Raw genomic sequence first — 26905 nt, forward strand, 5'->3', positions numbered from 1 at the left:
TTTATTTGATGCCAACATAAAGTACACGTTAAGCTTCAATTATTAAGATAAAATAAATGTACATGCTTGTACATATAAGAATAATTTGCTTTTAAATGCATTAAAAGTCTTAGTTGTAAAACAGAATGTTGCATAATTAATTGAATTATTGATTAAGCTGAAAGATATCAAAACTCGTTTTAATCTCACTCTTCATATGAGACTATTGGTAAAGATCTGGTAGCAAATGATGCAGTTCAATTTAGTTAACTTTCGTTAAAAAAGTAATAAATTTCTGTGTAATTGTTAAATGTTGATATTGATATTTCATATTTTTCATATGTAAAATATTATGTAGCCTATATAACATAAGTACAGGCAGAATTATTTAGTAATTGATCTGAGAGGTAGACATAAATAAATTACAAATAAAGAAGACAAAAAAGACTTTCAAGGACTTTTATAAAGCGATGATATGTTTATATACCTGTTTTTATACAGTCTATGTATGTTACACGTTGCTAGTATGTATTAATGAAACACATCCGGAGCGGCAGGTGGCGCTGTTGTCCAGCGGCGGCGCTGGTCTCCGTTCAGACAGCGAGAGGAAGATGTGTGTTTATGTCAGTTCGTGAAGATCTCTCGTCTGATGAAATCTGAAACTGAATCTGTTCTTGATCGAAACTCTCTGATTTCTCAGCGATGGAGCAGAAGAAAATGGTTATCGTGACAGGTAAACTCTGATAAAGGGGTGTTTCGACGCCTCGTGTGATTGTTGTGTTAGTTTTGAGAGTTTTTCTACCGTCACTGATGTTATTCATGACGCAAATGATCGTCATTACAACCGAAAGTCTTTTACACCGAATATAAAACTAAACTGAATAAAACACTTATTTATATCGAAGTACTACCACTAACCAAACTATCGGGAAGTAGAATGTAATCTTGGACAGCGTAATTTATTTTATTCATTCAATTAATTGTATTTCTTTTATTTTAATTTATTTCTGGTGTTTTTAAATATTTACTTATAACAACTTAATTTTCAGTGTTTGTGTGTTTTTACTATGGTAATACTATTGTGGTGTTTGTGGACTTTTAACGTTAATATATATATATATATTTTATTTTTATTATTATTTTTTTGTGTAATTTATGTGCCTTTTTCGTTCTTATTAGTTTTTGCTGTTGGTTTAGGTTTAATTTATTTTTATTTCAGGTTTATTTTTAGTTTAGTTTTTATTAATTTAGTTCTTAAAAAAATTTCAGTTACTTGTCACAGAATAATTTCAGATTTGTATTTTATTTCAGCTCTGTTCCAATTAACAAAAATGTCAATAGCAAGAACAAAAACTGCAACAACAATAACCCTATTTGGAATCTATAAAAAATGTGTTCAGTACCATCTGATAATTACACGTTGCAATGAAATATTATTGTTAAAGTCTGCTAAAAAAAAGTGTTTTTAGGTGACAATGACTGGATTATTGAATTTTTTTTTATAATTCGACTATTTAACACATAAAGAAATATTATTCTGAGTTGAAATGATTTTATTAGGTGAAAGGAAAGTGAGAGTGATAAAAGAGACCTACCTGAGGAAATGATTGATTATTCAGTTCAGTGTCATTATGTGAAATGCTTGATCTGAATCGTGCTGTAGTGAGACATTGCATTGCATTGCTCTGTGATTGTGTTTCTGCAGGCTTTGAGCCGTTCGGTGAACACGCTGTCAATGCCAGCTGGGTGGCAGTACAGGTATGAGATTCTCACTGCGAGGAAATCAGCTATGAGCTGTACTCACTGTCTGTTCACCTGATTGTGATGTGCTCTGGTCAGGAGCTGGAGAAGCTGGGTCTGGGTCACGATATAAAGCTTCACGTCGCTGAGGTTCCTGTGGAGTATCAGGCGGTCCAGAGTCTTCTGCCGTCTCTATGGAAACAGCAGCTTCCTCAAGTAACACATCGATGTCATGTTTGTTTAGTTTTATTAGTTAGTGATGCTAAATGTCTACAGAGTGTTGTATTAAAAAAGTATGTTTTATATATTTATACATGCACATATACATATATATATATATGTGTCTATGTGTGTGTGTATATATATATATATATATATATATATATATATATATATATATATATATATATATATATATAGCATATAAATAAAACTATGCTCAAAATAAATATATATTTAAATGATATTTATTGTATATATAACTAATACTCTGTTATTTAATAATGGTAATTGATCTGTGTACACATGTAGTAAAATTAAAATTCTGTATATTTTAGATTATTTTTTATGTATGATGAAATGCATCTACTATATTTTTCGGACTATAAGTCGCATCAGTCCAAAAATACGTCATGAAAAGGAAAAAAACATTTAAGTCGCACTGGACTATAAGTTGCATTTATTTATAAACAAAGTCCCAAGAGAAAACATTACCGTCTCCAGCCGCGAGAGGGCGCTCTATGATGCTCAGTGGTAGACTACAGGAGAACTGAGCAGCATAGAGCGCCCTCTGGCGGCTGTAGACGGTAATGTTTTCTCTTGGTTCATGTCAAATTAATTTTGATAAATAAGTCGCACCTGACTATAAGTCGCAGGACCAGCCAAACTATGAAAAATAGTGCGACTTATAGTCTGGAAAATACGGTAATTATTTTAATCAAAATGTCTCATCATATCAGAATACACTGGCCAGAAAAGTTTAGCACAACAAGGCTGAATGTATTTGACCAAAATACAGTAAAAACAGTAATATTGTGAAATGTTATTTTAGTTTAAACAAACTGATTTCTTGAAGTTAATTATTTTCTATGTTAATATATGTTTCTGTGATGCACAGCTGTATTTTCAGCATCATTCCTCCAGTCTTCAGTGTCACATGATCTACAGAAATTATTTCTAATAACATTTCTGATTATTATCATTGCTGAAAACAATTGTGCTGCCCAATATTTTAGTGGAAACATATATTATCAAATAGAAAAGTTTTTTTTTAATTGTAATAATATTTAGCAATATTATTATTTTTACTGTGTTTTTCAACATTAAATGCAGTCTTGGTGAGCAGACTTCATTTAAACATAAAAAAAAAATATTTTAGTCAGTATTATAGTGGTAATAACTTCTTTATAACTTTCTTTATAATTGAGCAATAAAAAATAATTAAAATTTTTTTTTTCTGCCCCCCCCCCCCCCCTCTCCAAAGTTAGTGGTCCATGTTGGAGTGTCCGGGATGGCCACAACAGTAACTCTTGAACAGTGTGGTCATAACCGGGGTTACATGCGGCTGGATAACTGCAGCTTCTGTCCGGAGTCACGCTGCTGTATGGAGGGAGGACCCGACTGCATTCAGTCTGTCATAGACATGGACGCCGTCTGCAAGAGAGTCAACTCCTCCGGGCTCGGCGTCTCTGTGTCCGTCTCAAAGGACGCCGGCAGGTAAAATGCTCTTCTTTCGTGTTTGTTTACAACATGCAGAATCTACAAAATAAATCATGAAAGAACCATAAGAAGTGCATGTTATTTTTTTATTGGGTATTGTGACGAGTAAGCTGTTTCACATCACAGATGTTTGCATATATGTGTCCCTGGAGCACAAAACCAGCCATAAGTCATAATGGGGTATATTTTTAGCAATAGACAAAAATGCATTGAATGGGTCAAAATTATACATTTTTCTTTTATGCCCAAAATCATTAGGATATTAAATAAAGATCATGTTCCTTGAAGATATTTTGTACATTTCCTATTGTAAATATGTCAAAACTTAATTTTTGATTAGTAATATGCATTGCTAAGAATTAATTTGGACAACTTTAAAGGGTGAATTTCTCAAATTCCGATTTTTTTGCATCCTCAGATTTTTCAAATAGATAAACCAACAAACCATATGAATGGAAAGACCATTAATTCAACTTTCAGATGATGTATAAATCTCAATTACAAAGAAATTGACCCTTATGACTGGTTTTGTGGTCCAGGGTCACATATAGCCTAAAGGTCGTATGAGAGTAGCTAATGAAAATTTACTAAATTTGCTTTTATAAGGAATGCTTTAAAAAAACTGCTTTACTTTTTCTCATCTGGATTTGCTTGCTTGTTTTCTTTATTTATTTTTTTATATATAAAAGTATTCTGTATCCTCTCTCCGCAGGTATCTGTGTGATTACACCTACTACACGTCTCTGTTTCTGGGCGAGGGCAGGTCTGCGTTTGTGCACGTTCCTCCTCTGGGGAAGCCCTACAGCGCGGAGCAGCTCGCTCGGGCGCTCAGGGCCGTCATCCTGGAGATGCTCGAACTGATGGAGAACAACAAGGGAAAGAAACCCTGTCTGCACAACCAATGAGAGCACAGGCCGAGTCTCGTACGCTGTTATCTAGCCTCGGCTTGGATTCAAGAGTTCATGCTCATTTGAAGACATCCGTGTGCTACATACTAGGATCAGTCAGCTGGGTTGAGATGCAGCTTGTGTGCTAAACTCAATCCTACGGCTGTGTTCAAATAGTCAGGAAAGCACTTTAATGGGCTAAACTTGAAACATGCAGAGATTTGGTTTTATGCATAAAAAGAGTTGGAAGTTTGAAAACAGTACGTATACATGGAGATCTTTAAACCATGTTTCAATTTTTTTTTTTTTTTTTTTTTTTTTTTTTAATAGAGGCAGAATTTCTAAAATCATTATTCACCAGATAAAGTATGTCTGTAGTATAAAATCTTTTAAACCAGGGTTATTATTATTAAATCAAATTTTAATGTTACATTTTTCTCACCATGAAAATTGCCATAGAATCTGGCATGGCCAGCAACTAAAATTTAAATGAAAAAATTTAAATGGAATATAAACTAACTTACTACAGCTTTAACTAAAATCAAAACTCATTAAAACTATTTAAAAAAACTATACTGTAGTTAAAATATATATAAAAATAGCTAAAATTGGCTAAATTACTAAAACTAACAAAAATAAAAATATCAAAATAATAAAAACAAAAATCATTCAAAGTATTAGAAACTATATTGATATTTTATATATATATATATATATATATATATATATATATATACATATATATATATATATATATATATATATATATGTGTATATATATATATGTAAAATATTAATAAAAACTCAATTACTGAAATTGTAACTAAGGTGGAAAAAAAAATATAAAAACAAACTTATTCAAAATAAAAATAAAAACACATATGGAAATTAAATAATATTTAAAAAATTGAAAAATAAAGAGTCTAAAAAAACTTTAAAAATTGCTCAAATTGAAAAATATAAAAAAAATTGTAGAGGACACCTAGAATTATGACAAAATAAAAGCTATGATCTGTCTGCTGGATAGTGATATACAAAATAATAACCACATCTGTCTGGTTATTAAAGTGCCAACGTGAGGACACAGGCTTTAGGATATAAGCATCAAACCGAAATATGTTTTTCCTCATTTCAAGCCATTTACGTCCAGGGTCCCACATAAAACATAAGGACGTCTGAACCCAATGCCTTTCGAGTAATTCTTTCAGCACTGTTAAGACAACGGTTTGGTTTTTAATTTTGTTGTTTCAATGAAATGTGAATGATTTCAATGAGATGATTGTAAGAACGATACTCAAGATTGTCTCCTTAAAATTCTTTCATACTCTATGCAAAATGCTGGATGTTATTTTATATTATATTATATTACACCATAATTTCTCAGTGTATTATATGATATTATAAACATAAAACTTGGTTTTAATTTTCTTTAGCTGGTTTTTCTATGGTTTTTACTGGAATCTGTTATCGATCACAAACACAGTGGACCAAACTGATTATTCTGTGAGTCTAATTTTTTTTTATGTTGCCTAAAACACTGTTATCTTTAACTTTCTTTGTTTCTATAGATCCATTGTATTAAACGTTCTGGCATTTATTACAGTGGTGATTATTATGTATGCATTGCCATATTTGTGTAGACACTGTTGTTCTTCCTCTTATGTTGTGTTTCCTTTTTTGCCAATATTTTTTTTTTTTTTTTACAAATTGTAGCTCTGAATAAATTTTTTCTGCATTATTTAAGTTTATTTATTCCAATTAAACACACACACATAATGAAATTATAAAAGTAAAATTTCTAATAAATTATAATCTATATTTATAATATTCATCATTATATTAAAGATCAAAATGTAAATAAGATTTATAAATTATCTTAAAATTGTAATTACAGTATACAAATTTAATATACAAAATTATGAGATAACTAGAGGAAAGTTTTATGCTTTTCATTGCATTAGCATCGCAACGAGTCAATCTTTTGTCCAGTTCGGCTCGGTGTTCATCTTCAGCTCTCTCTTCACAGCAGTTCAGTCAGGCAAATGATTCAGTTCGATTTGGTGAACTGGTTCAAGAAGATCCGGTTACATCGAATGATTCGTTCGCGAACCGGATATCACAAACTGCTTTGTTTTGAACTCTCTCTCACACAAACACGGAAGAGAAGACAATGCTGAATAAAGTCTTAGTTTTTGCTATTTTGGACCAAAATGTATTTTCAACGCTTCAAAATATTCTAACTGTCCCTCTGATGTCACATGGACTACTTTGAAGATGTTTTTCTTACCTTTCTGGACATGGACAGTAGACCGTACACACAGCTTCAATGGAGGGACTGAGAGCTCTCGGACTAAATCTAAAATATCTTAAACTGTGACTCAAAGATGAACGGATGTCTTACGGGTTTGGACCGACATGAGGGTGAGTTATTAATTAGATAATTTTCATTTTTTCGATGAACTAACCCTTTAAGACTGCTTTTGTGCTCCAGAGTCACATATTGTTTTTATGTAGACTTTTAAACCAAAGTCGGCTTATATGAGGTCAAATGTTTTTCCTAAGATTCATATAATATTTCAGAAGAGCTAAACCTCTATTTGTAAACAATGTACAATTGACAGAAGCTCTTTAATGGTCTTTACTTTCCTTGACAGCAATATATTTACAAAACAAACGTGTAGACGTCATCGCCTCTACGTCGGTTGCGCTTCCGCTCGCCCCGTGACGTCACCGCGCTCGAGTGGGAGTCGAGTCTTCTCCGGAATCGATTGCTTTCGTTTCTGCACGAGCTCCTCGCGCGCCGTTTCCTTCTCTTCACTTCGAATCAAAACAAACGTCGGTCGCTCGTTTCCCCCCACCGCTGAGGGATTACTCGGTGTCTCTTGCGATAAAGGCGGCCAGCGAAGCAAGGAAAAGATGAGTGTGGAGGCGTACGGGCCGAGCTCGCAGACGCTCACCTTCCTGGACACGGAGGAAGCGGAGCTGCTCGGGGCCGACACGCAGGGCTCCGAGTTCGAGTTCACCGACTTCACGCTGCCCAGCCAGACCCAAACTCAGGGCCACACTCAGAGTCAACTCGACAGCCAGGTATAAACACACAAAACACAGAATAAAGCCTTATGTCAGGTGTCTTTCAACGCGTTTGAGTCCAAATATGGCGAGCTAGCAGGCGTTAGCCGCGCGTTAGCGTTAGCAACGACAGAGCAGGCCGTCAGAAGAGAGAGGGAGAGAGTTTTCAGGGGGACTTTTGTGAACTACAGAAGTGTACAAATACAAGTTTAATATGCTAATAAACTAAACTACATATAATAGCTCCTATTTTACTATCTGTGGTGAAGTACGTTACGTCAAAAACCTTGTTTTGGTTGATTAGCTGCAGATCTCAGGTGTATTTGCGTACTTTCAGGATGAACTAACTTACACTTGTGTTGATAATAAACTATTTTCTTATAATACTTATCAGCATGTCATAACAGCTTATTCTCAGAGATGTTGTTTTATTACAGTTAGCTGCAGATGACAGGTGTGTCTTTGTTTACTATATTCATGTTATATTAATGATGTGTTGCAGTGCTGTGTGAGATATTTCTTAACTATTTTGGTGTTATAATAACATCTTATTTGACTTTTAACAAGTGTTATATTGTTTATGGCACAGGTTTATGTGTTTCAGAAAGACTATTGAATTACAACTGTTTTTAGGCGCATATTTGATTAGAGGGGATTAGTTTGTATGGTAATAATTATAACTTGCAGATGTGTTTAAATGGTAATTATTTTATTAAATTGATGTTTTCTTAGCTTTTTATGTTTTATCTGGTTACTGTGCATTAGCAGAAGCTTTCAAAACATGTGTTTTCTTTTTTGTTTGAAGTATATGCAGCTGAGTAAGTTGTTTCAGTTAATCAGTTGTATGTTTCTACTTGATTTAACTGCGTTTCTGTTGGTGTAAGTTGCAGATGTGTGTGTTTTGAGGGTTGAATGTGCACTGGATTGAATCTCCTGGTTTCACGCTTGGACAATTTGAGATTTGTTTGAAAACGGTGGTGTTAAGGTGAAATATTTTGCGTTTAGGTGAATGGGCCTGATGGTGTTCTGCCCAACGGAGACGATGCAGTGGTGAAGACCAGCCAACTTCTAGCCGAGCTGAACTTTGAGGAGGATGAGGAAGATACTTACTACACTAAAGATTTGCCGGTGCACGCCTGCAGGTACGGATAACACACCTGCCCTGATCTCTCGCGCTGTTATCATGTGTCTGTAGCTGTGAGAGAAATAAAATGATGCACGATTCTCTGAAATGCAAATTTTGTGTTTGAAGGTAGTTATAATGATCTGTTGCAGTGGTGTGTGAGAGATTTCTTAGCTATTTTGGTGTTATAATAACATGCATCTTTTTTTGTTTTTTAACATGTGTTATATTGTTTATGTCAGAGGTTTATGTGTTTCAGAATGACTATTGAATTACAACTGTTTTTAAGAGCATATTTGATTAGAGGGGTTTCATTTGTATGGTAATAATTATAACTTGCAGATGTGTTTAAATGGTTATTATTTTATTAAATTGTTATGTTAGCTTTTTGTGTTTTATCTGGTTACTGTGCATTAGCTGCAGCTTTTTATATGATTGTGTAAAGGGAAGTTTATATTTTCAGACTTAATTCTGTCATTATTTTCACCAAACTTTCCCAGTTTTAATTGTATTTTTATTTTATATATTCATAATCTGTAATCCCTATTTCAAATATTACATTTGAATGTATCTGATTATAATCGAATATTAAATATTTTTTAACTTTGTTCATCAAAGATTCCTAAAAAGTTATGTAACGCGATTTCCACTAAAATATGAAGCAGCAGAACTGTTTTCAACATTGATGATAATCAGAAATGTTTCTTGAGCAGTATATTACAATGATTTCTGTAGATAACGTGGCACTGAAGACTGGAGTAATGATGCAGAACAACACAGGAATTAATTACATTTTAAAATGGATTTAAATAGAAAGACGTTATTTGAAATTGTAATTATATTACTGCACTTACTGTATTTGTATTCAAGTAAATGCATCTGTGATTAGCAGAAGAGACTAGGGAACTTTAATAAATCATACTGACTCTAAATTTCGAATGGTATTGTATGCAAGTATTATCATTTTGTGAGCTGGTTATTGTGTGTTTGTAGCTACTGTGGCATCCATGATCCAGCATGTGTTGTCTATTGCAACACCAGCAAGAAATGGTTCTGCAACGGCCGCGGAAACACCTCTGGCAGGTGAGTGCACCGGTCCAATCATTTGGTTAACCAGAGCTTTTTTAAAACTTAAAATGATTATTCTTGTCACATTTGATATTTCAGTCATATTGTGAACCACTTGGTGAGGGCCAAATGTAAGGAGGTGACGCTGCATAAGGACGGGCCGCTGGGAGAGACGGTTCTGGAGTGCTATAACTGCGGCTGCCGTAATGTGTTCCTGCTCGGCTTCATCCCGGCTAAAGCCGACTCTGTCGTGGTGCTTCTGTGCAGGTGACACATTTGCCTTTCATTCTGACTCACAAACTCAGATTCAGTAATTCTGGGAAAAAAAAAGTTTATTTTGATTAGGTTGACCCAAATCTAATTTGATGTCTTGTAGGCATCAGTAATTAAAGTGAGGTTTAGTCATTGGTTTTAGTAACAACAACAAAAATCATGCTGAATGTCCTCTTTATTGTTTGAGTATGACACAAACTGTATTTACAAGATTAATTTAAGATTGATAATGTGTAGCTTTTAGACACTTTTGCATCTGTGACAGTACATGCTTTCTGAAAATGTGACATGGGAAAGTCCCGTGTATTTTCAATTTTACGTAATAAAGTAGAGTGGGTGTGTAAGGAACCAGGTCTGTACTTTATGCACCTCGTGTGCTAGCATAATTGCTTTTAATGTGTCTGTGATTGCATATTCATAGATAAATGCATAAATGTTTTATGTAACTTTTATAAATATTTTATTTAATAAATGCATAAATTAAATCAATGTATACAAACACAATTTTTTTTTTGTGTGGAGTTGACCTCATGTTGACTGAATTAATTTTATTTTATTTTTAATTCGAGCAGTCATAGGTGTACATACATATTATTTCAATTTACATATAGTACTCCATGAAATCATAAAGTGTCTTTTGCAATCTGAAATTTTATATGTATATAAATATACAGTACATACCAAAAGTTTGGAAACATTACTATTTGTAATGTTTTTTAAAGAAGTTTCTTCTGCTCATCAAGCCTGCATTTATTTGATCAAAAATACAGAAACCTCATTTTGTTTTTTTGTTTTTTGTTTTTTTTAAGTAAAAAAAACAAAACAAAAAGAAGCTATGTTTTTAAAATATAAATATTTTGTAATAACAATATACACTACTGGTCAGTAATTTGGGGTCAGTAATTTTTTTTTTCTTTTTTTTTTTTTAAATAAAATCAATACTTTTATTCAGCGAGGATGTGTTAAATTGATAAAAAGTGATAGTAAAGAAAATATATTCGATTTTTTTTTTTTTTTGAATAAATGCAGTTCTTTTGAACCTTTTCTTCATCAAATATATTAGACAGCAGAACTGTTTCCAACACTCATAATAAATCAGAATATTAGAATGATTTCTAAATGATCATGTGATCGACTGATGTTACATGTGACACTGAAGGCTGGAGGAATGATGCTGAAAATACAGCTTTGCATCACAGGAATAAATTATTTCTTTAAAGTATATTCAAATAGAAAACTATTATTTTAAATGGTAATAATATATCACAATATTACTGTATTTTTCTGTATTTTTGATCAAATAAATGCAGGCTTGATGAGCAGAAGAATCTTCTTTCAAAAACAGTAAAAATAGTCATGTTTCCAAACTTTTGGTCTGTACTGTATATATAAATTTTTTTTTAAATGTTTGTTATTTGAAAAGTTTTGTGAAAATGTAATCACACCACTCGACGCTCTGAAACCACAACAGTCTATATTTTTATATATTTTTTTAATCTGGTGCTGGTTTTATCAGAAGCTGTCCACCATTGCTTATCAAGCATGTGCAGTGCCTCTGTTTCATGTGTGTGTGTGTGTGTGTGTGTGTTCAGGCAGCCGTGTGCCAGTCAGAGCAGTCTGAAGGACATTAATTGGGACAGCTCTCAATGGCAGCCCCTCATCCAGGACCGCTGCTTCCTGTCCTGGCTGGTGAAGATCCCGTCCGAGCAGGAGCAGCTGAGGGCACGTCAGATCACCGCACAGCAGATCAATAAACTCGAGGAGCTCTGGAAGGTATCGTGAACTTTCTCATGCACACGAACACCGTTTCCAGCATGCTATTGTTGTATGACTGTACGCTCTGTCACGTTTGCAGGAAAACCCAACGGCGACCCTGGAAGATTTGGAGAAACCTGGAGTGGACGAGGAACCTCAGCACGTTCTGCTGCGATATGAAGATGCCTATCAGTACCAGAACATCTTTGGGCCGCTGGTCAAACTAGAGGCTGACTATGACAAGAAACTCAAAGAGTCCCAAGTATGAAAACCATTCTGCTCTTCAGTTATTCCTGTGGTTAAACTAGTGTTGATGCAATATACCTTTGGTTAACTTTCTGCTTGAATTATGGAGTGCAACAGAAGACATTCATTTTCTTCATTAGTGTTGTTGTTCACCAGGAAATTGTAATGTTAGACTGTGAATGTCAAAACATGTGATATTTATTCTGCTTGCTTGTCTCCTGTCTTTTTCATTCAGACTCAAGACAATATAACAGTGAGGTGGGATTTGGGACTGAATAAAAAGCGGATAGCTTATTTCACTCTGCCCAAGACGGATTCAGGTGGTAATAATTACTTTCATCATCTTCTGTGTCTACCAGTGGTTCATATCCATCCCATCCCTAACACGTGTCCCATGCATCCCTCATCGATGTGTGCACGGACCTGAGTGCGCACGCGTGTGTGTGCATGTGTGTTTGTGGTGCTGTACTGTGTATGTGATGGATATATAGCTCGATTATTGTTAGAAGAGCATAAATCCACAGGATGTGGTCTCTCTGACTGTGTTTTCTCTGTGGGTTGATGTTTATTAGACATGCGACTGATGCAAGGAGACGAGATCTGTCTGCGGTATAAAGGAGACATGGCTCCGCTGTGGAAAGGGATCGGACACGTCATCAAAGTCCCGGACAGTATCCTTTCAGCAATGATCAAACTCGCTGTTGTCACACAATGACAGCTATTATTTTCTCTTGATAATGTGCTTGGGCATGCATTAATGACTTGAAAAGCAACCACCCAGAACATCCTTGTAACTACATAGCAACATAATTGCAACCTCTGCAGGGCACTTGCATCGTGAGTTTTGCAGTCACTGTTTATATCAGTAGATCCCTTTAACTAAGATCCTCTCAGATTATGGAGATGAAATCGCCATCGAGCTGCGCAGCAGTGCTGGTGCACCTGTGGAGGTAACACATAACTTCCAGGTGGACTTTGTCTGGAAATCCACATCTTTTGACCGGTTAGTCCTACTATCACTTACACTTTCACTAGTCCATTAAACTACATATATATAGTCCATTAAATTATATACCGGTTTTATTTGTTTTATTATTAGTTTTTAGTAATTTAAATGTAATGTCTTGTCAACTAGCTTAAATAAAAAAAAAAAAAAAATTGGATTAAAAAAAATATATATATCTTATTCTCCCTAAAAATCAAGGTAATCTAAATAAAAATGTAAAAAAAGAAATGCTGAAGCTAGCTGAAATCAATTAATTTGTTGCATGCATTTTGTTTCTGTAAACCTTTTATTGCATGTAGCAGAAATGTTTTTATTTTTGGTTTAGTTACCCTATATAATTATGCAATTAAACATGCAATTACAATCAATGGAGACCTTGAGCTTTCTGAGTCTAAAAAGATTTAATTGCATAACAAACTACATGAACTTCACTCTGTTTTTCACATTAAGACTTCACAGGGTATATATTTCAATGCACGAATCTCTCAGACTCCTCCTGTGACACTTTTATTCATCTTTTGCGACTTTTTCAAAGCTTGAAAGCTCCAGTCCTGATTATTTGTAATTTTGTGACGGTCTAATAATCTAATGGTGGACACACAGTTCAACTTTTTCTTTGTGTTTTGTAGCATGCAGAGCGCCCTGAAGACGTTTGCTGTGGACGAGACCTCTGTGTCCGGCTACATCTATCACAAGCTGCTGGGTCACGAGGTGGAGGACGTTATCATCAAATGCCAGCTGCCCAAACGCTTCACTGCGCAGGGCCTGCCAGATCTTAACCACTCACAGGTAGAGAGCTGTCTAAAGCCTTCGATTCAGCCCTTGCTCTTCAGGTTTCTGAGACTCAAGGTGTTGTGCAACAATGTAGGTTTATGCTGTGAAGACGGTGCTGCAGCGACCCCTGAGTCTGATCCAGGGGCCTCCAGGAACCGGAAAGACTGTCACCTCTGCCACCATCGTCTATCATCTGGCCAGACAGGGCAATGGGTGAGACTTGTTCCCTCGCAACAGTGTTTCCACTTACATTTCCAATGCATTTTGCAATTTCAACATGAAATAAAGTTAATTTACTTTGCTACTATGTTTAAAATGTAATATCATATGTCGTTTTTACATTTCTGTATTGTTAGACTCCTATGATTACCACAATTTTAATTAACAGTATAACACAGAATATCATAGTATTTGGTAAATTTTAAATGCATCAATCAAGAGAAAAGTTGTACACTTAACTTGTGATATTGACTAGTGTCTGTGAATATTACAACAGAAAACACTACTATTTAAATATGAAGAGATTAAGATTAGGTTGAAAAAATTGTCATTAAAATGACCTATAATATATTTTTTCCCTTACTTTAAGTTTTTGTTGCATGCTTTAATTTAAAGCATAAACCTTATAGTGCTGTTGTGCAGCACTTTGCTTACTAAATGTTAATTTGATCAAATTTTATAAGATTAATTAAATTAATATTTTATGGCTTTGTGTGATTATCAGTGGTTTTGATATGTCTGAATTAAATCAAAATAAAAACAGACTTAAAAAATTATATTGTATGCATGTTACACATGCTTTTTGAATTGTAAAATGTAATTTTACCATATAAAAAAAATCCAAAAAAAAAAAAAAGAAAGGGAAAAAAATGGAATCTAGGAAGATGTAAAGATAAAAATGATTTTAGAAAAAATATGGCCGTATAATATCAACTGAGTGTTTGCATTGTGTCTGTTTTTATTGTTTAGTCCGGTTCTGGTTTGTGCTCCGAGTAACATCGCAGTGGATCAGCTGACAGAGAAGATCCATCAGACGGGGCTGAAGGTGGTTCGTCTGTGCGCTAAGAGTCGTGAGGCCATCGATTCCCCGGTGTCTTTCCTGGCTCTGCACAATCAGATCCGCAACATGGACAGGTGCAGACTTTTCTGTTCTTAATGCTCACTGTTTGACCCTCTGTGTTTGTGTTATGAATGGTGCGCAGAGGTTGGCATGCCTATAATTGTCACTCAGATTTAGGGTTAAGATTTATTTTTTTATCTTAATCTATAAATGTCTATTTCATTTCGAATGCTCGGCAGAGATCTTATGAGGACTGATGTGTGTCTGTGTTTTTTGCAGCATGCCAGAGTTGCAGAAACTGCAGCAGCTGAAGGACGAAACTGGCGAGCTGTCGTCTTCTGATGAGAAACGCTACCGAGCTCTCAAACGAACCGCTGAGAGAGAGCTGCTCATGGTACATGTCTGACTTCACCAAATGCTGGAATTGCACAGCATTGTCAAGCTTTTCTAGTGCATTTTCTGTGTGTTTATTTATATAAACGCTGCAGGCGGTGGAGCACAATAATGCTGAAGCAGTTTTCTTTGGCAAAGGAAATGGGGAATGTTTTTGTGTGGTGCATTTTCCCCTGCAGTTAGCACATGCACACACACACACACAATGAAAAAGTTGAATTTTTTTCTTTGCATGCATGATCCATTAGCCCATCTGTAGCACAGGCCTGCAAACATCATTCTCTCTCTCTGTTCCTCAGAATGCAGATGTGATCTGCTGCACATGTGTGGGTGCGGGTGACCCTCGCCTGGCTAAGATGCAGTTTCGCTCCATCCTCATCGATGAGAGCACACAGGCCACGGAGCCCGAATGCATGGTGCCAGTGGTGCTCGGGGCCAAACAGGTATGTGACGGGCCAATTATCACACGGTGAATGTTACCACACATATACTTTACATTACCCAAACACACCACAGTTTCTGGAAAACAAGTCACTTGAATACATGTCACACTGGGTCAAAATTGCATTGTTGAGGAAAAAAAGTCATATTTTGTTTATACATTCAGAAATAATGTAAATTACTGATGATAAAATGTGTATTAGTTTCACTCCAAATATTATGTGTTATTATTTGGGTTGTCAGTTTCACACGTTAACTTTAATTAGTTGTGAAAAAAATAACTTGATTAAAATATTTTAGCACAGTTAATGCATTGGCCTCTTGCATTACATACAGGTGATTGTTGAGAAATGTGATCCTGGAGCACAAAACCAGTCATAAGTCACTTTGGGTATATTTGTAGCAATGGTCAAAATTATCGTTTTTTTCTTTTATGCCAAAAATCATTAGGATATTAAGTAAAGATCATGTTCCATGAAGATATTTAGTAATTTTCCTATCATAAATATATCAAAACATACTTTTTGATTAGTAATATGCATTGCTAAAGATCTTCATTTGGACAACTTTTAAGGCATTTTCTTAATATTTAGATTTTTTTGCACCCTCAGATTCCAGATTTTCAAATAGTTGTATCTCGGCCAAATATTGTTCTGTTTATGTGAAACTTATTTATTCAGCTTTCAGATGATGTATTAATCTTGATAACCGATATCACAAGAGTGCTATTTTTGGCCCGAATTGACAATAAAAATGAACTAATGATAATGACAAAAACAACAAAAATTACTTCAACTTTAACTACAATTAAAAGAAAAGAAAAGTTCAGGATATAAAAAAACTACTTATATCTTTGTAAATAACATTGCTTTTAATTGTATATAAAACAAGGATGAATATGAAAATACGTATAAATAGACACTGTATAAATACACAATTCACACTGGAGTATAAGTCGCATTTATTTAGAACCAAGCACCAAGAGAAAACATTACCGTCTACAGCCGCTAGAGGGCGCTCTATGTCTTCAGTGTAGACTACAGGAGAACTGAGCAGTATAGAGCGCCCTCTGGCGGCCGGAGACGGTAATGTTTTCTATTGGTTCATTTCTCTTGGTTCATGTCAAATTAATTTTGATAAATAAATCCCACCTGACTATAAGTCGCAGGACCAGCCAAACTATGAAAAAAAGTGCGACTTATAGTCCGGAAAATACGGTATTTAGATGTTAAAAAAGTGACTTTTACTCTGGAACAGTCAGATTTTTGTATAAATGTTCTGTTTAGTAACTGTACCGTCTTCTCCCTCTGACAGCTGATTCTGGTGGGTGACCACTGTCAGCTGGGTCCTGTGGTCATGTGCAAGAAAGCAGCTAAAGCAGGTCTGTCTCAGTCTCTGTTTGAGAGGCTGGTGGTCCTGGGCATCAGACCCATCCGTCTGCAGGTGCAGTACCGCATGCACCCGGCCCTCAGCGCTTTCCCTTCAAACATCTTCTACGAGGGCTCTCTGCAGAACGGGGTCACCGCCAGTACGTCATCTCAAGTTTATTTATTTTTTTTAATATAGTTCTATGTAGTTGATATTGCACTACGTCAGTATAGATCATAGAGACAACATTTTTGTGTAGCCGCATGGTGATGATGTTCTGTTCTGTTCTCCAGCCGATCGCATCAAGAAAGGCTTTGACTTCCAGTGGCCTCAGCCCGATAAGCCCATGTTTTTCTATGTAACTCAAGGCCAGGAGGAGATCGCAAGCTCTGGCACCTCCTATCTCAACAGGTACATTTGAACACCATATCCCACTCTTAACATAAATATCTGATGCATATTGTGCACGCAATAACACTTTCTCAAAACAGCAAGACTCAATCTGATAGGTTGGCTTCACACTGTTTCTGGGAGTCAGGGCCAGAGTAGTTAAAAAACTAATTACTGTATTCCTGTGTATATCAATTGTTATATAAGATTTTAGATGTATGCCTCTATACATCACATAAAATGACCTGTTAAATTTTTTTTTTATTGTTATTATTCCTAGAAAGTAATTTTTCAACCACAGTAAAGAACACCATCACTTTACAGTAATTCAGCCTGAAATCAGAAATGTTGACCTCCAACATGAGTCTTTTCCTGTGGTCTGAATTTAAAAGCAAATTCATTATTTGCCACTAGGTGGCGCTTTTAGAGCAGGAAAAATAGCTGTTTTCCTGGTAATGCTGCATCATCATTCATTACAGGCCAGATGAAATGAACATGAGACCAATCATGGCAGATTAGCATCATGCAAAGTGTTTTTCACACATGCCGGTGTGATAAAATCTTCTGTGTGTTCAGGACCGAGGCGTCTAATGTGGAGAAGATCACCACCCGTCTGCTGAAAGCCGGAGCCAAACCCGACCAGATCGGCATCATTACACCCTACGAGGGCCAGCGCTCTTACCTGGTGCAGTACATGCAGTTCAGCGGCTCTCTGCACACCAAACTATACCAGGTACAGAGTCCAGACTACACCTGTAGACTGATTTCAGCCGTTCTGTTGCATAAGTGTACTCTAGACACGCACTGGGGCATTCTAGGGTGTGAAGAAAAGCGCATTTTGCTGTGAGATTGTTATTGCTGTAGTACCTAATGGCTGTTTGGCATCCAGTGTGTCAGTGATGTATTGATGTCTCTGTGTGTGTGTCTACAGGAGGTGGAGATCGCCAGCGTGGATGCGTTCCAGGGCAGAGAGAAGGACTTCATCATCCTGTCTTGTGTCAGAGCTAATGAGCACCAGGGCATCGGCTTCCTGAACGACCCACGGCGTCTCAATGTGGCACTAACCAGAGCCAGGTAACAATAGCAGACTTAGATTAAAAATTACACCTCATGTTACGGTCAGTGTCATTCAGCTGTCTGCATGCACGGCAGAAATGCATTTAAACTAAAATGTTTAACACAGACAAAATTGCAGATTCCAGTCATAAAAATGGAGTTTGCTTTATAAAATAGAATGTCACAGGATATGGCAAGTTTTGGCAGAATAAATAAAAATAGTGCTATAAACTTGATCTGTTTTTGCATGTCTCGGTTTCATCTACTACTAACGCTGAAGCACACATGATGTGTTTGTGGTGTTTTTAGTGTCTGTCACCTTAATAAAATGAGGACATGAACACGCAAACTTCTCCAGCGCTGCTCTGAGAGTCACTTCACCAGCATTTCACCATTTCATTAGAAAAACTATGGTTAGATACACACACAAACTCAAAGGTCTTCGCCACAAACCACCAAAATAAAAGTTTGGTTTTATTTGAAGAAAGTATGACAATTGTATTTTTTATTGTTTTGTTATATTGCATGTTTTGTAGAGTATATGTGCTACTACATGTGTGCTAAGTAGTAATAAAGAATAACGTGTTTTATTAAATATAAAAAATCTATTTTTATTCATGTTTTAATTTATACGGCAAACTTTTGTGTGTGTGCAGCACTTTGTCAACAAATAAAATAAAAATGTCACTTTATTTGAATTTTAAAAATGTATTAAATTTACATTTAATTTGATTGTCTCTGATAATAATTGTAAAATATAAAACACAGAAAAAGTAAAATAGACAACAAAATTTCTTAGATGACACATTTCAGGCAATATTTGTGCTAAAATTTCAATAGATTGTAGCATTTTTAAGAATTCAGTTTTTTTTTAGACATGCTCTTTGGTCATTAAATTTGGAATGCAGAAATGTTGAAATTTGAAGTTTTGTGAAACATTGTATATGCATTGTATATTTTATGCATTTGTGCACAAGTGTAGGTTGATCGCTCAAGTGTGTGTGTGTGTGTGTGTGCAGATATGGCGTGATCATTGTGGGCAACCCTAAGGCTCTGTCCAAGCAGCCTCTGTGGAACCACCTGCTCAACTACTACAAGGAGCAGAAGGTTCTGGTGGAAGGACCACTCAACAACCTGAGAGAGAGCCTCATGCAGTTCAGCAAACCACGCAAGCTGGTCAACACCATCAACCCTGTGAGTAACACACACACACCAATCAGGGTTAATTCTAGTGCAGAAATAGTCATGTTTTCTGTGCATGCAAATCTGATTAATTACAACATGCATTATTAACATGCATCTGTAACGCTACATTCACCATCAAGGTAACAAAGAAGTTTCAAATAAGGGGGAAAAACACATGTATATAACACAATATTTCTGCTAATAATGGAAATTGTGTTTCAGGGAGCCCGTTTCATGAGTACTGCCATGTATGACGCGAGAGAGGCCATGATTCCTGGATCTGTGTATGATCGCAGCAGCACTGGTGAGAAAACCATCACATACCACTGCTTACATCTCAAAACAGTGCAGCTCCAGAAGATCTGTACTAATTTACAAAAATAATTCTTATCTGGTATTTTTGTTGTTAATCAACATGATCAAACTAATTTGATTTGGTTAGTTTAAGCATCAACCAAAATGATCCAGTGTTATTCTGTTGACGTTAATTAAAACTGAAACCATAGTCACTTGAAGTAAAAAAAAAAAAAAAAAATCTAATAATTGAAATAAAATAAAAATTAAAAAACAATTTTAGACAAAAATAAATACAAATGACGAGAAAAATATATATAACCATTTTACATAAAAATTAAACATATATTAAACATTAATATACAAAAGATATTTAATTCACAATATGAACAAGAATTGTAATAGTATATTATTGATAATAAAATAACACTGTTTTTTAATGACGAGAAAATGCTTATTTATAGAAAGAGTGTTATTTGGTATTTTTCTTGTTAATCAACATGTTCAAACTAATTGAATTGATCAGTTTACTAAACGTTACAACGTTTACTAAAACTGAAGCCATAAAGTCACTCGAAGTGTAAAAAAAAAAAAAAAGTAATTGAAATGAAATATGAAAACCGTGAACTTATTTTTAAATTAATATTGAAATCTAAATAAACTAATAAATAAAAATGCATGGATGAAACAGATTTTTAAACTAAAATAAATAAAAGATAACTATTTTATATAAGAATTTTAACATCAATATAAAAACTTAAAATATCTAATTCAAAAATGTTAATGATGTATCAATGATAATAACGCTGTTGTTTAATAATGAGGTGTTTTTGAAATGCTTATTTGTGGGGAAATCTAAATGTAATTTGTCACTGCTTGTGTGTCTTTACAGGGCGTCCGTCTAATATGTACTTCCAGACCCATGACCAGGTGGGCATGATCGGGACCGGGCCGAACCCCATGGGCTCCATGAACATCCCCATCCCGTTCAATCTGATGATGCCTCCCATGCCTCCGCCTGGGTACCTGGGACAGGTGAACGGACCCGCTGCCGGTGAGAACAAGAAACCTGGACTGGCCTTACTAGTATTTTGTATTGCCTTTTTAATGACATTAGCTACTATGGGAAAAAAATCATCTCTCTATTTTTTGGCCGATTTTGCAACATGCAATGTATATATCTCAGTATTTTCATTTTTGTATCTGGATTTAAAAAAAATAAAAACTGTATCCGTATTAAATATATATATATTATTACATACCGCTCAATGTTGTCCAACGAAACAGTAAGTGAATTTAACAATATAAGCCTATATATATTATGTGCAAAAAACGTCAAAATCACATTTTATTCTAACATTGTAACATTACGATGTTAAAACATTAAAAGCAGAGACGTTTTTGATTACCACAGTCACTTTACAATTAGTGCCATCATAAAAATACATTTACTTGTAAGTTTAAAATTCTACATGCATCACATTGACCAACTACAAATATTTCAGCCAGAATTATTGCGCTTCTGTTTCTGTTTCGTCTTCAGCGTTCATTCACTGACGTCTCAAACTACTGTATATCGATCTAAGCTTATAAAGAATATATATATGGTAATAACTCGAAATACCACCCAGCCCCTATTAGCTACTTTTAGAGAGATATAGAAAGAAGCTATGGATGCAGTGACGAGAGGTGAAGCAGAACTGAATCGTGAATATTATATAAATCAGTTCTCCCTCTGTTTACAGGTCGTGGTGCTCCTAAAGGTAAGACTGGGGGTCGTGGAGGTCGTCAGAGGAACCGTGGCACCGGTAATCACGGCAGCGGACAGGCCAACATGTCAAGCAGCCAGGCCAGTCAGGATCTAGTGTCCCAGCCCTTCTCTCAGGGTCCACTGACCCAGGGCTACATCACCATGAGCCAGCCGTCACAGATGAGCCAGCCTGGACTGTCCCAGCCCGAGCTCTCTCAGGTGATCTCACATCACCACACTTCTATAAGAGACATACGCCTCTTGAGGCTGTGTGACCTTGTTTAGTTAACTCTGTTGTTTTACATGTTGTTTTTGTGTGTGTGTGTGTGTGTGTGTGTGTGTGTGTGTGTGTGTGTGTGTGTGTGAAACAGGATAGCTACCTGGGTGATGAGTTCAAATCCCAGATGGACGTGGCGCTTTCCCAGGATTCCACCTACCAGGGAGAACGGGCTTATCAACACGGAGGAGTGACGGGACTCTCACAGTACTAGAGTGTAAGACCACACACACACACACACACACACACACACCTTAAAAGACAAAGCATAGATGCAGAGTCAGATGTGCATTTTCTAAAAGAAATTAACATGTAAGGGCGCATTAAATTCATCAAATGTAACCTTAAAAAGAATGCTTAAGGTAAATCATGTTCTTTTGAACTTTCTACTCGTCAAAGAATCCTGAAAAATAAAATGTTTATCAGTTTCCACATAGATATTGTATATATTTTTCTAAAAAAATATTGTGCAGCACAACTGTTTCTACATTGATAGTAATCAGAAATGTTTCTTGAGCAGTATATTATTCTGATTTCTGAAGATCATGTGACACTGAAGACTGGAGGAATGATGCTGAAAAATCAGCTGTGCATCACAGGAATAAATTATATTTTACGACGTATTCAAATTGAAAAGTTAATAAATTGTTTAAATAATATTTCATGATATTACTGATTTTTTTTATCAAATAAATGCAGTCCAAAGACTTCTTTCAAACATTAAAAAATCTTACTTATTTGTACTGTTCATCATACATTAAATCATCTGTTTTATTGATGCCTAAGAGCCGATACCCAAAATGCATTGAGTTTTCCGGCACGGTTTCTTATTTTTATTTTTTTTATGTATACCGTATTTTAAGTCGCACCTGAGTATAAGTCGCATCAGTCCAAAAATACGTCATGACGAAGAATAAAACATATCTGGACTATAAGTCGCATTTATTTAGAACCAAGAGAAAACATTACCGTCTCCAGCCACGAGAGGGCGCTCTATGTCTTCAGTGTAGACTACAGGAGCAATTTTGCCCTTTTCTCCATGGATTTTGTTTAGTTTTGTTCAGTTTTAAAAACGGTAGCTAATTATGGTTCACAGTAACATCTTTGTGTTTTAATTCTGCTCCTCTTTTGCTCTAGCTGTTTATGAATGGAAAACATTGCTAACGCTGTCGTGTTTCTCCGTCTGTGTCCGCAGGTTGTTGGAACAGGAGCTAGGCCTGTGCTGTGCTTAGTTCATCAGCATTTTAAATATGGGTAAATATAAAAAAAGAACAAACATGGATGCCCGTTTACCACTGTTACAACTGAAGCACCATGGTGTGAGAGCAACAGGAGAGAATCAAACCAATCACAGGAGGGAGTAAAGCTGGACAGGACGAACGAGATCGTGTGAGTGGCGGACTACACATCCACCATTCGTTGAGGACGGGGAGGAGAGGGGAGACGCAGTGTTAGGAGGAGACCAAACACGAGATCTTCGATCCGCAGCGTGGAGGAGGCTCCTGGAGCGCAAGGGACCCTTCCCAGCATCCTCTCTCTCTCTCTCTCTCTCTCTCTCTCTCTCGCGCCTGGCTGCCGACGTCAGCCTCAGGCCTTGCCCTGTCAACAGAGACGGAGCCAAGATGAAGTTCTCTTAAAACTACCTGCAAAAGCCACGCTTGCTCTGTCGTCTCCACGAGCTGAGAGAGGGGGTGACGTATTTAAAGTAATTACAAACGCTTTCCAAGCAGCTGATTTTCAGGAAAATAGAGTTCCCATTAAAGTTGACATCTGACATTCAGGTTCTACCACCGCGCACATCTTTGAGAGAACGGACGCCTGCGGCCAAGAGTCTTCGTGTTTTGTTTTCGGAGCGCCTCTCGTCTCCATCCCGAGGTGCTAGGACACTCTGAAGGACGATTCAACTTTGAGGAACGTTTTCCGTCTGAAGTCCGTGCCGCGTCGAACGGAGGGCATGTCACATCTCATCCGCTCTCTGCTAGGTGATACGGGCTAGAAATAGCTTTGGGAAGTTTAACATTTCCTTTTTTTAGTATTCAGTTCTTTGCCGAGGGACCGACGGATCTATCCTTTCTTATTTTCCTCTGTTTTAAAACGTTTTTTTTTTGTCCCAAGTGCTCTATTTCAGCTTGCGGCTTCGAAAAACGATCCATAACCAGCCGGGATCTGTGGGTCAGGAAATCAAACTCGTTCATCTGGGTCTGTTCGATTTGATGTGTCAATCAAAGCAAACTCCTCCCACTGTCCGATCAGGTGAAACGCGATCATCTGAGACAAAAATGTGTCAATCACAGCAAGCCCCGCCCACTGCTGTTCTGTCCAATCAGGTGAAACTTGCTCGTGTGACGCTGTTCGATTTGATGTGAGACGAATGTCAATCACAGTAAGCCCCTCCCACTGCTATTCTGTCCAATCAGGACGCAGTAATATTATCATTAAGCCCGAATTGCTTTAGTTGCGCCTCAAAGAAAGCGGAAGGAGATCGCCGCACCTAAGTAAAACACAGACAGGTGAGGTACTCGCTGTTTTTGTGTCTGACCGTGAGAGGCTCGTCTTGCACTCTTGCGTTGTGATGATGATGATGATAATGACGATGTCAGTGAGAGCGAGCGGTTTTACGCCGCCAACAGGTGTGTGTGTGTTTGTGTGTTTCCAGAATGCCCTCCTTCATTATTATTTGTGTTATTATAGATTGTAGTTTTGCTTTTTGCCCCCATTCTATTTGCTTTTCCCTCTCTTCTTAATAGCTCGCAGTTTTATTTGTAACGCGAAGTTCTCGTAACCTCTCTCAGTGTGGAAATTGCTTGAGTTTATTTGGTTTCAATGGACCCATTCAGAGTTTTACGGCAGCTTTTAACATCCGTTCTGACCGATACCAGTCGCCTCAACTTTGTACTTTTACTTTGGAGTGTTTGTACCTTTGCTGTTACTCCACACTTGATATTACCCACCTCTCGCATTTTATAGCATTGAGCACCGATTCGTTTTAAGTTCACATCCTTCGCTTTCTCTTTTTTTTCCTTTGCAAACAAGACAATCATGATTCGTTCATAACCGGGGTCGCAGAAATGTTTATGCGACTTTCATGTTAACCTCTCATTTTAGTATGAACTCCTTTCTCTGAAATTCCTGTATACAGTTTAGTTTTCACCTTTCATACTTAAACTGTAAATATCAGTGCTTAGATTTGACATCAGCCAGACTGTTGACAATGAGATACTAACATCCTCAACAAGGCCAAGGTGATCCACAGCGATGCTTTCTGGTTTTTATCGAGTACAAAGAGGTTCTGCTGCGAAAATTGCATCAAATTTGACTGAAATGTACAATGCATTTATATGCTTTAACTTGCAATGAAGAGGAACACTGGAAAAACATCAGGTTATGAAGTATAATTCAGGATTTTGTTTTGTGGAAAAAGTTTTCACCCCCACAATATGTACTTCTTACTGTTATGAATAAATGTTGCTTTCTTTCACCCAATGGCATTCTCTGTTCTTCATCGTCTTGTGTATGATCTTTAATGCAGCTTAGATATTGATTTTTTTTTTTTTGTCATTCTTTTTGTGTGCGCGCACATTTTTGGAATTGTAAATGAAAGCTTGTTTCCGCCACAAAATACAAATTTATTTAAAGTTATAATTGCAATTTGCAATTTAGATTTTTGAAGAATTTTTATTTAAAATTTGAAGAAGAAAAACTCTTTTTCTTGCACTTCCAAGTATGCATTGTGCATTGTATTTACTTTTTCCTCTGGATTCTGAGTTTATATCTTGCTTTTTTTTTTTCCTGCCACAGAAAAAAAAATGTTTTTCATTTTTTTCGCTTTTCTCTTGCAATTCAGACTTTTTTTTTCTTCTCAGAATTGCAAGAAAAAGTGGATTGTGAGATGTCATGTTACCTTAATTTTTCATCCTGTGGCAGAAACGAGCTTCCATTGCATTTTTAACCTGTTGTATGCTAGATTACAGCAAGGGAACATACTTCATGTATTGACTTTTTCACAACCTGATTTCTGTGGTCTCGAGTGAAAAGACAATTGCATGTGAAAGACTGTTTAGATTTAAGACGCTTGTTCATGATGTGTATATCCTTAATAAAAAAGGAATGTTAAATCCTATAAATACAGTAAGAACTTGCTTTTTTCCAAAGTAACATTAATTTGTATTAATTGCAGAAACTCAATGTGTCATCTTCTTTAGTGATAGAGGTCATATGTTCATCAATCACACATAAATCATACTTTGCTGTATGGTCATTTAGCTTTTTTCTTATAGTTCACACAAAGTCAGACTTAATTATTGGACTTTGAAAATGAATTTGACTTCACTGGCATGCTCCTAATCCATGTTGCTTGCTGTTACACACCTAATGAAAGGTAAAATATATATTTTAGATGTAAGCATGTGTGTGACTGTGTTCACAGCAAATCAGCTTAAGGATGTTTTTTTTTTTTTTTTTTTTTTTTAATTACCATAACACCATAGACAGTAAAAACATAGTTTTTAAAAAATAACATACATGTATATATATCTACACACCATACCTCATAATCAGAAAGTGAAAACAGACTTTTAAAAGTGTCCAAATTTATTAAAAATAAAAACACTGAAATCACATTTACATAATTGAAATTGATCTCCAGTGACTCTATTTCTCTTAAGCTGAATGTTTCAACACATTGATTAAAGTCCATCTGTGGTAAAACAAATAGATTGGACATGGTTTGAAAAGGAACATATCTCTTTTTCTTTCTTTAACGAGCCATTTCCATTCAAAATATGAAGCAGCAAAATTGTTTTCATCATAATCAGAAATGAGTCATAAATTGTAATGACCTCTAAAAGATCACGTGACACTAAAAACTGGAGTAATGATAAAGAAAAGGCTGCTTTGCATCACAGGAAACCCAAAAGTAGTACCATCCCAAAAGTAAAGTGTGCTTTACCTTCCAACATGACAGTGACCCAAACAAAGGCAAACAGCCAAAGCAACACAGGACTTGTGAATGTCCTAGAGTGGCCCTGCCAGAGCCCTGACTTAAGCCCTATT

The 26905-nt window shown here is 36.0% G+C and overlaps 2 protein-coding genes across 3 annotated transcripts; both read left to right on the forward strand.

Annotated features, from left to right (window-relative positions):
- The first annotated feature begins 376 nt into the window (after positions 1-376).
- Positions 377-4647, forward strand: LOC127951484 (pyroglutamyl-peptidase 1-like). The gene is made up of 5 exons (XM_052549365.1): positions 377-712; positions 1685-1737; positions 1819-1935; positions 3203-3435; positions 4151-4647. Exons 1-5 carry the CDS (start codon positions 682-684, stop codon positions 4341-4343), a joined length of 627 nt encoding a protein of 208 aa, XP_052405325.1. The 5' UTR covers positions 377-681; the 3' UTR covers positions 4344-4647.
- Positions 4648-6985: 2338 nt separating this feature from the next.
- LOC127950705 (regulator of nonsense transcripts 1) lies at positions 6986-25336 on the forward strand. Of its 2 annotated transcripts, none has more exons than XM_052547889.1 (24): positions 6986-7412; positions 8400-8536; positions 9511-9600; positions 9685-9852; positions 11451-11631; positions 11714-11875; positions 12095-12182; positions 12432-12530; positions 12754-12862; positions 13495-13654; positions 13734-13852; positions 14609-14773; positions 14979-15093; positions 15392-15535; positions 16848-17061; positions 17195-17312; positions 17868-18024; positions 18223-18365; positions 19367-19541; positions 19755-19836; positions 20719-20880; positions 21572-21795; positions 21948-22070; positions 23049-25336. In XM_052547889.1, exons 1-23 carry the CDS (start codon positions 7242-7244, stop codon positions 22065-22067), a joined length of 3303 nt encoding a protein of 1100 aa, XP_052403849.1. In that variant the 5' UTR covers positions 6986-7241; the 3' UTR covers positions 22068-22070; positions 23049-25336. The 2 variants fall into 2 exon arrangements, with proteins under 2 accessions (XP_052403849.1, XP_052403850.1); XM_052547890.1 differs by having other exon boundaries at positions 7056-7412; positions 12095-12179.
- The last annotated feature ends 1569 nt before the right edge of the window (positions 25337-26905 follow it).

The sequence above is a fragment of the Carassius gibelio genome, chromosome B2, assembly GCF_023724105.1.
Source record: "Carassius gibelio isolate Cgi1373 ecotype wild population from Czech Republic chromosome B2, carGib1.2-hapl.c, whole genome shotgun sequence".
NCBI lineage: Eukaryota > Metazoa > Chordata > Actinopteri > Cypriniformes > Cyprinidae > Carassius > Carassius gibelio.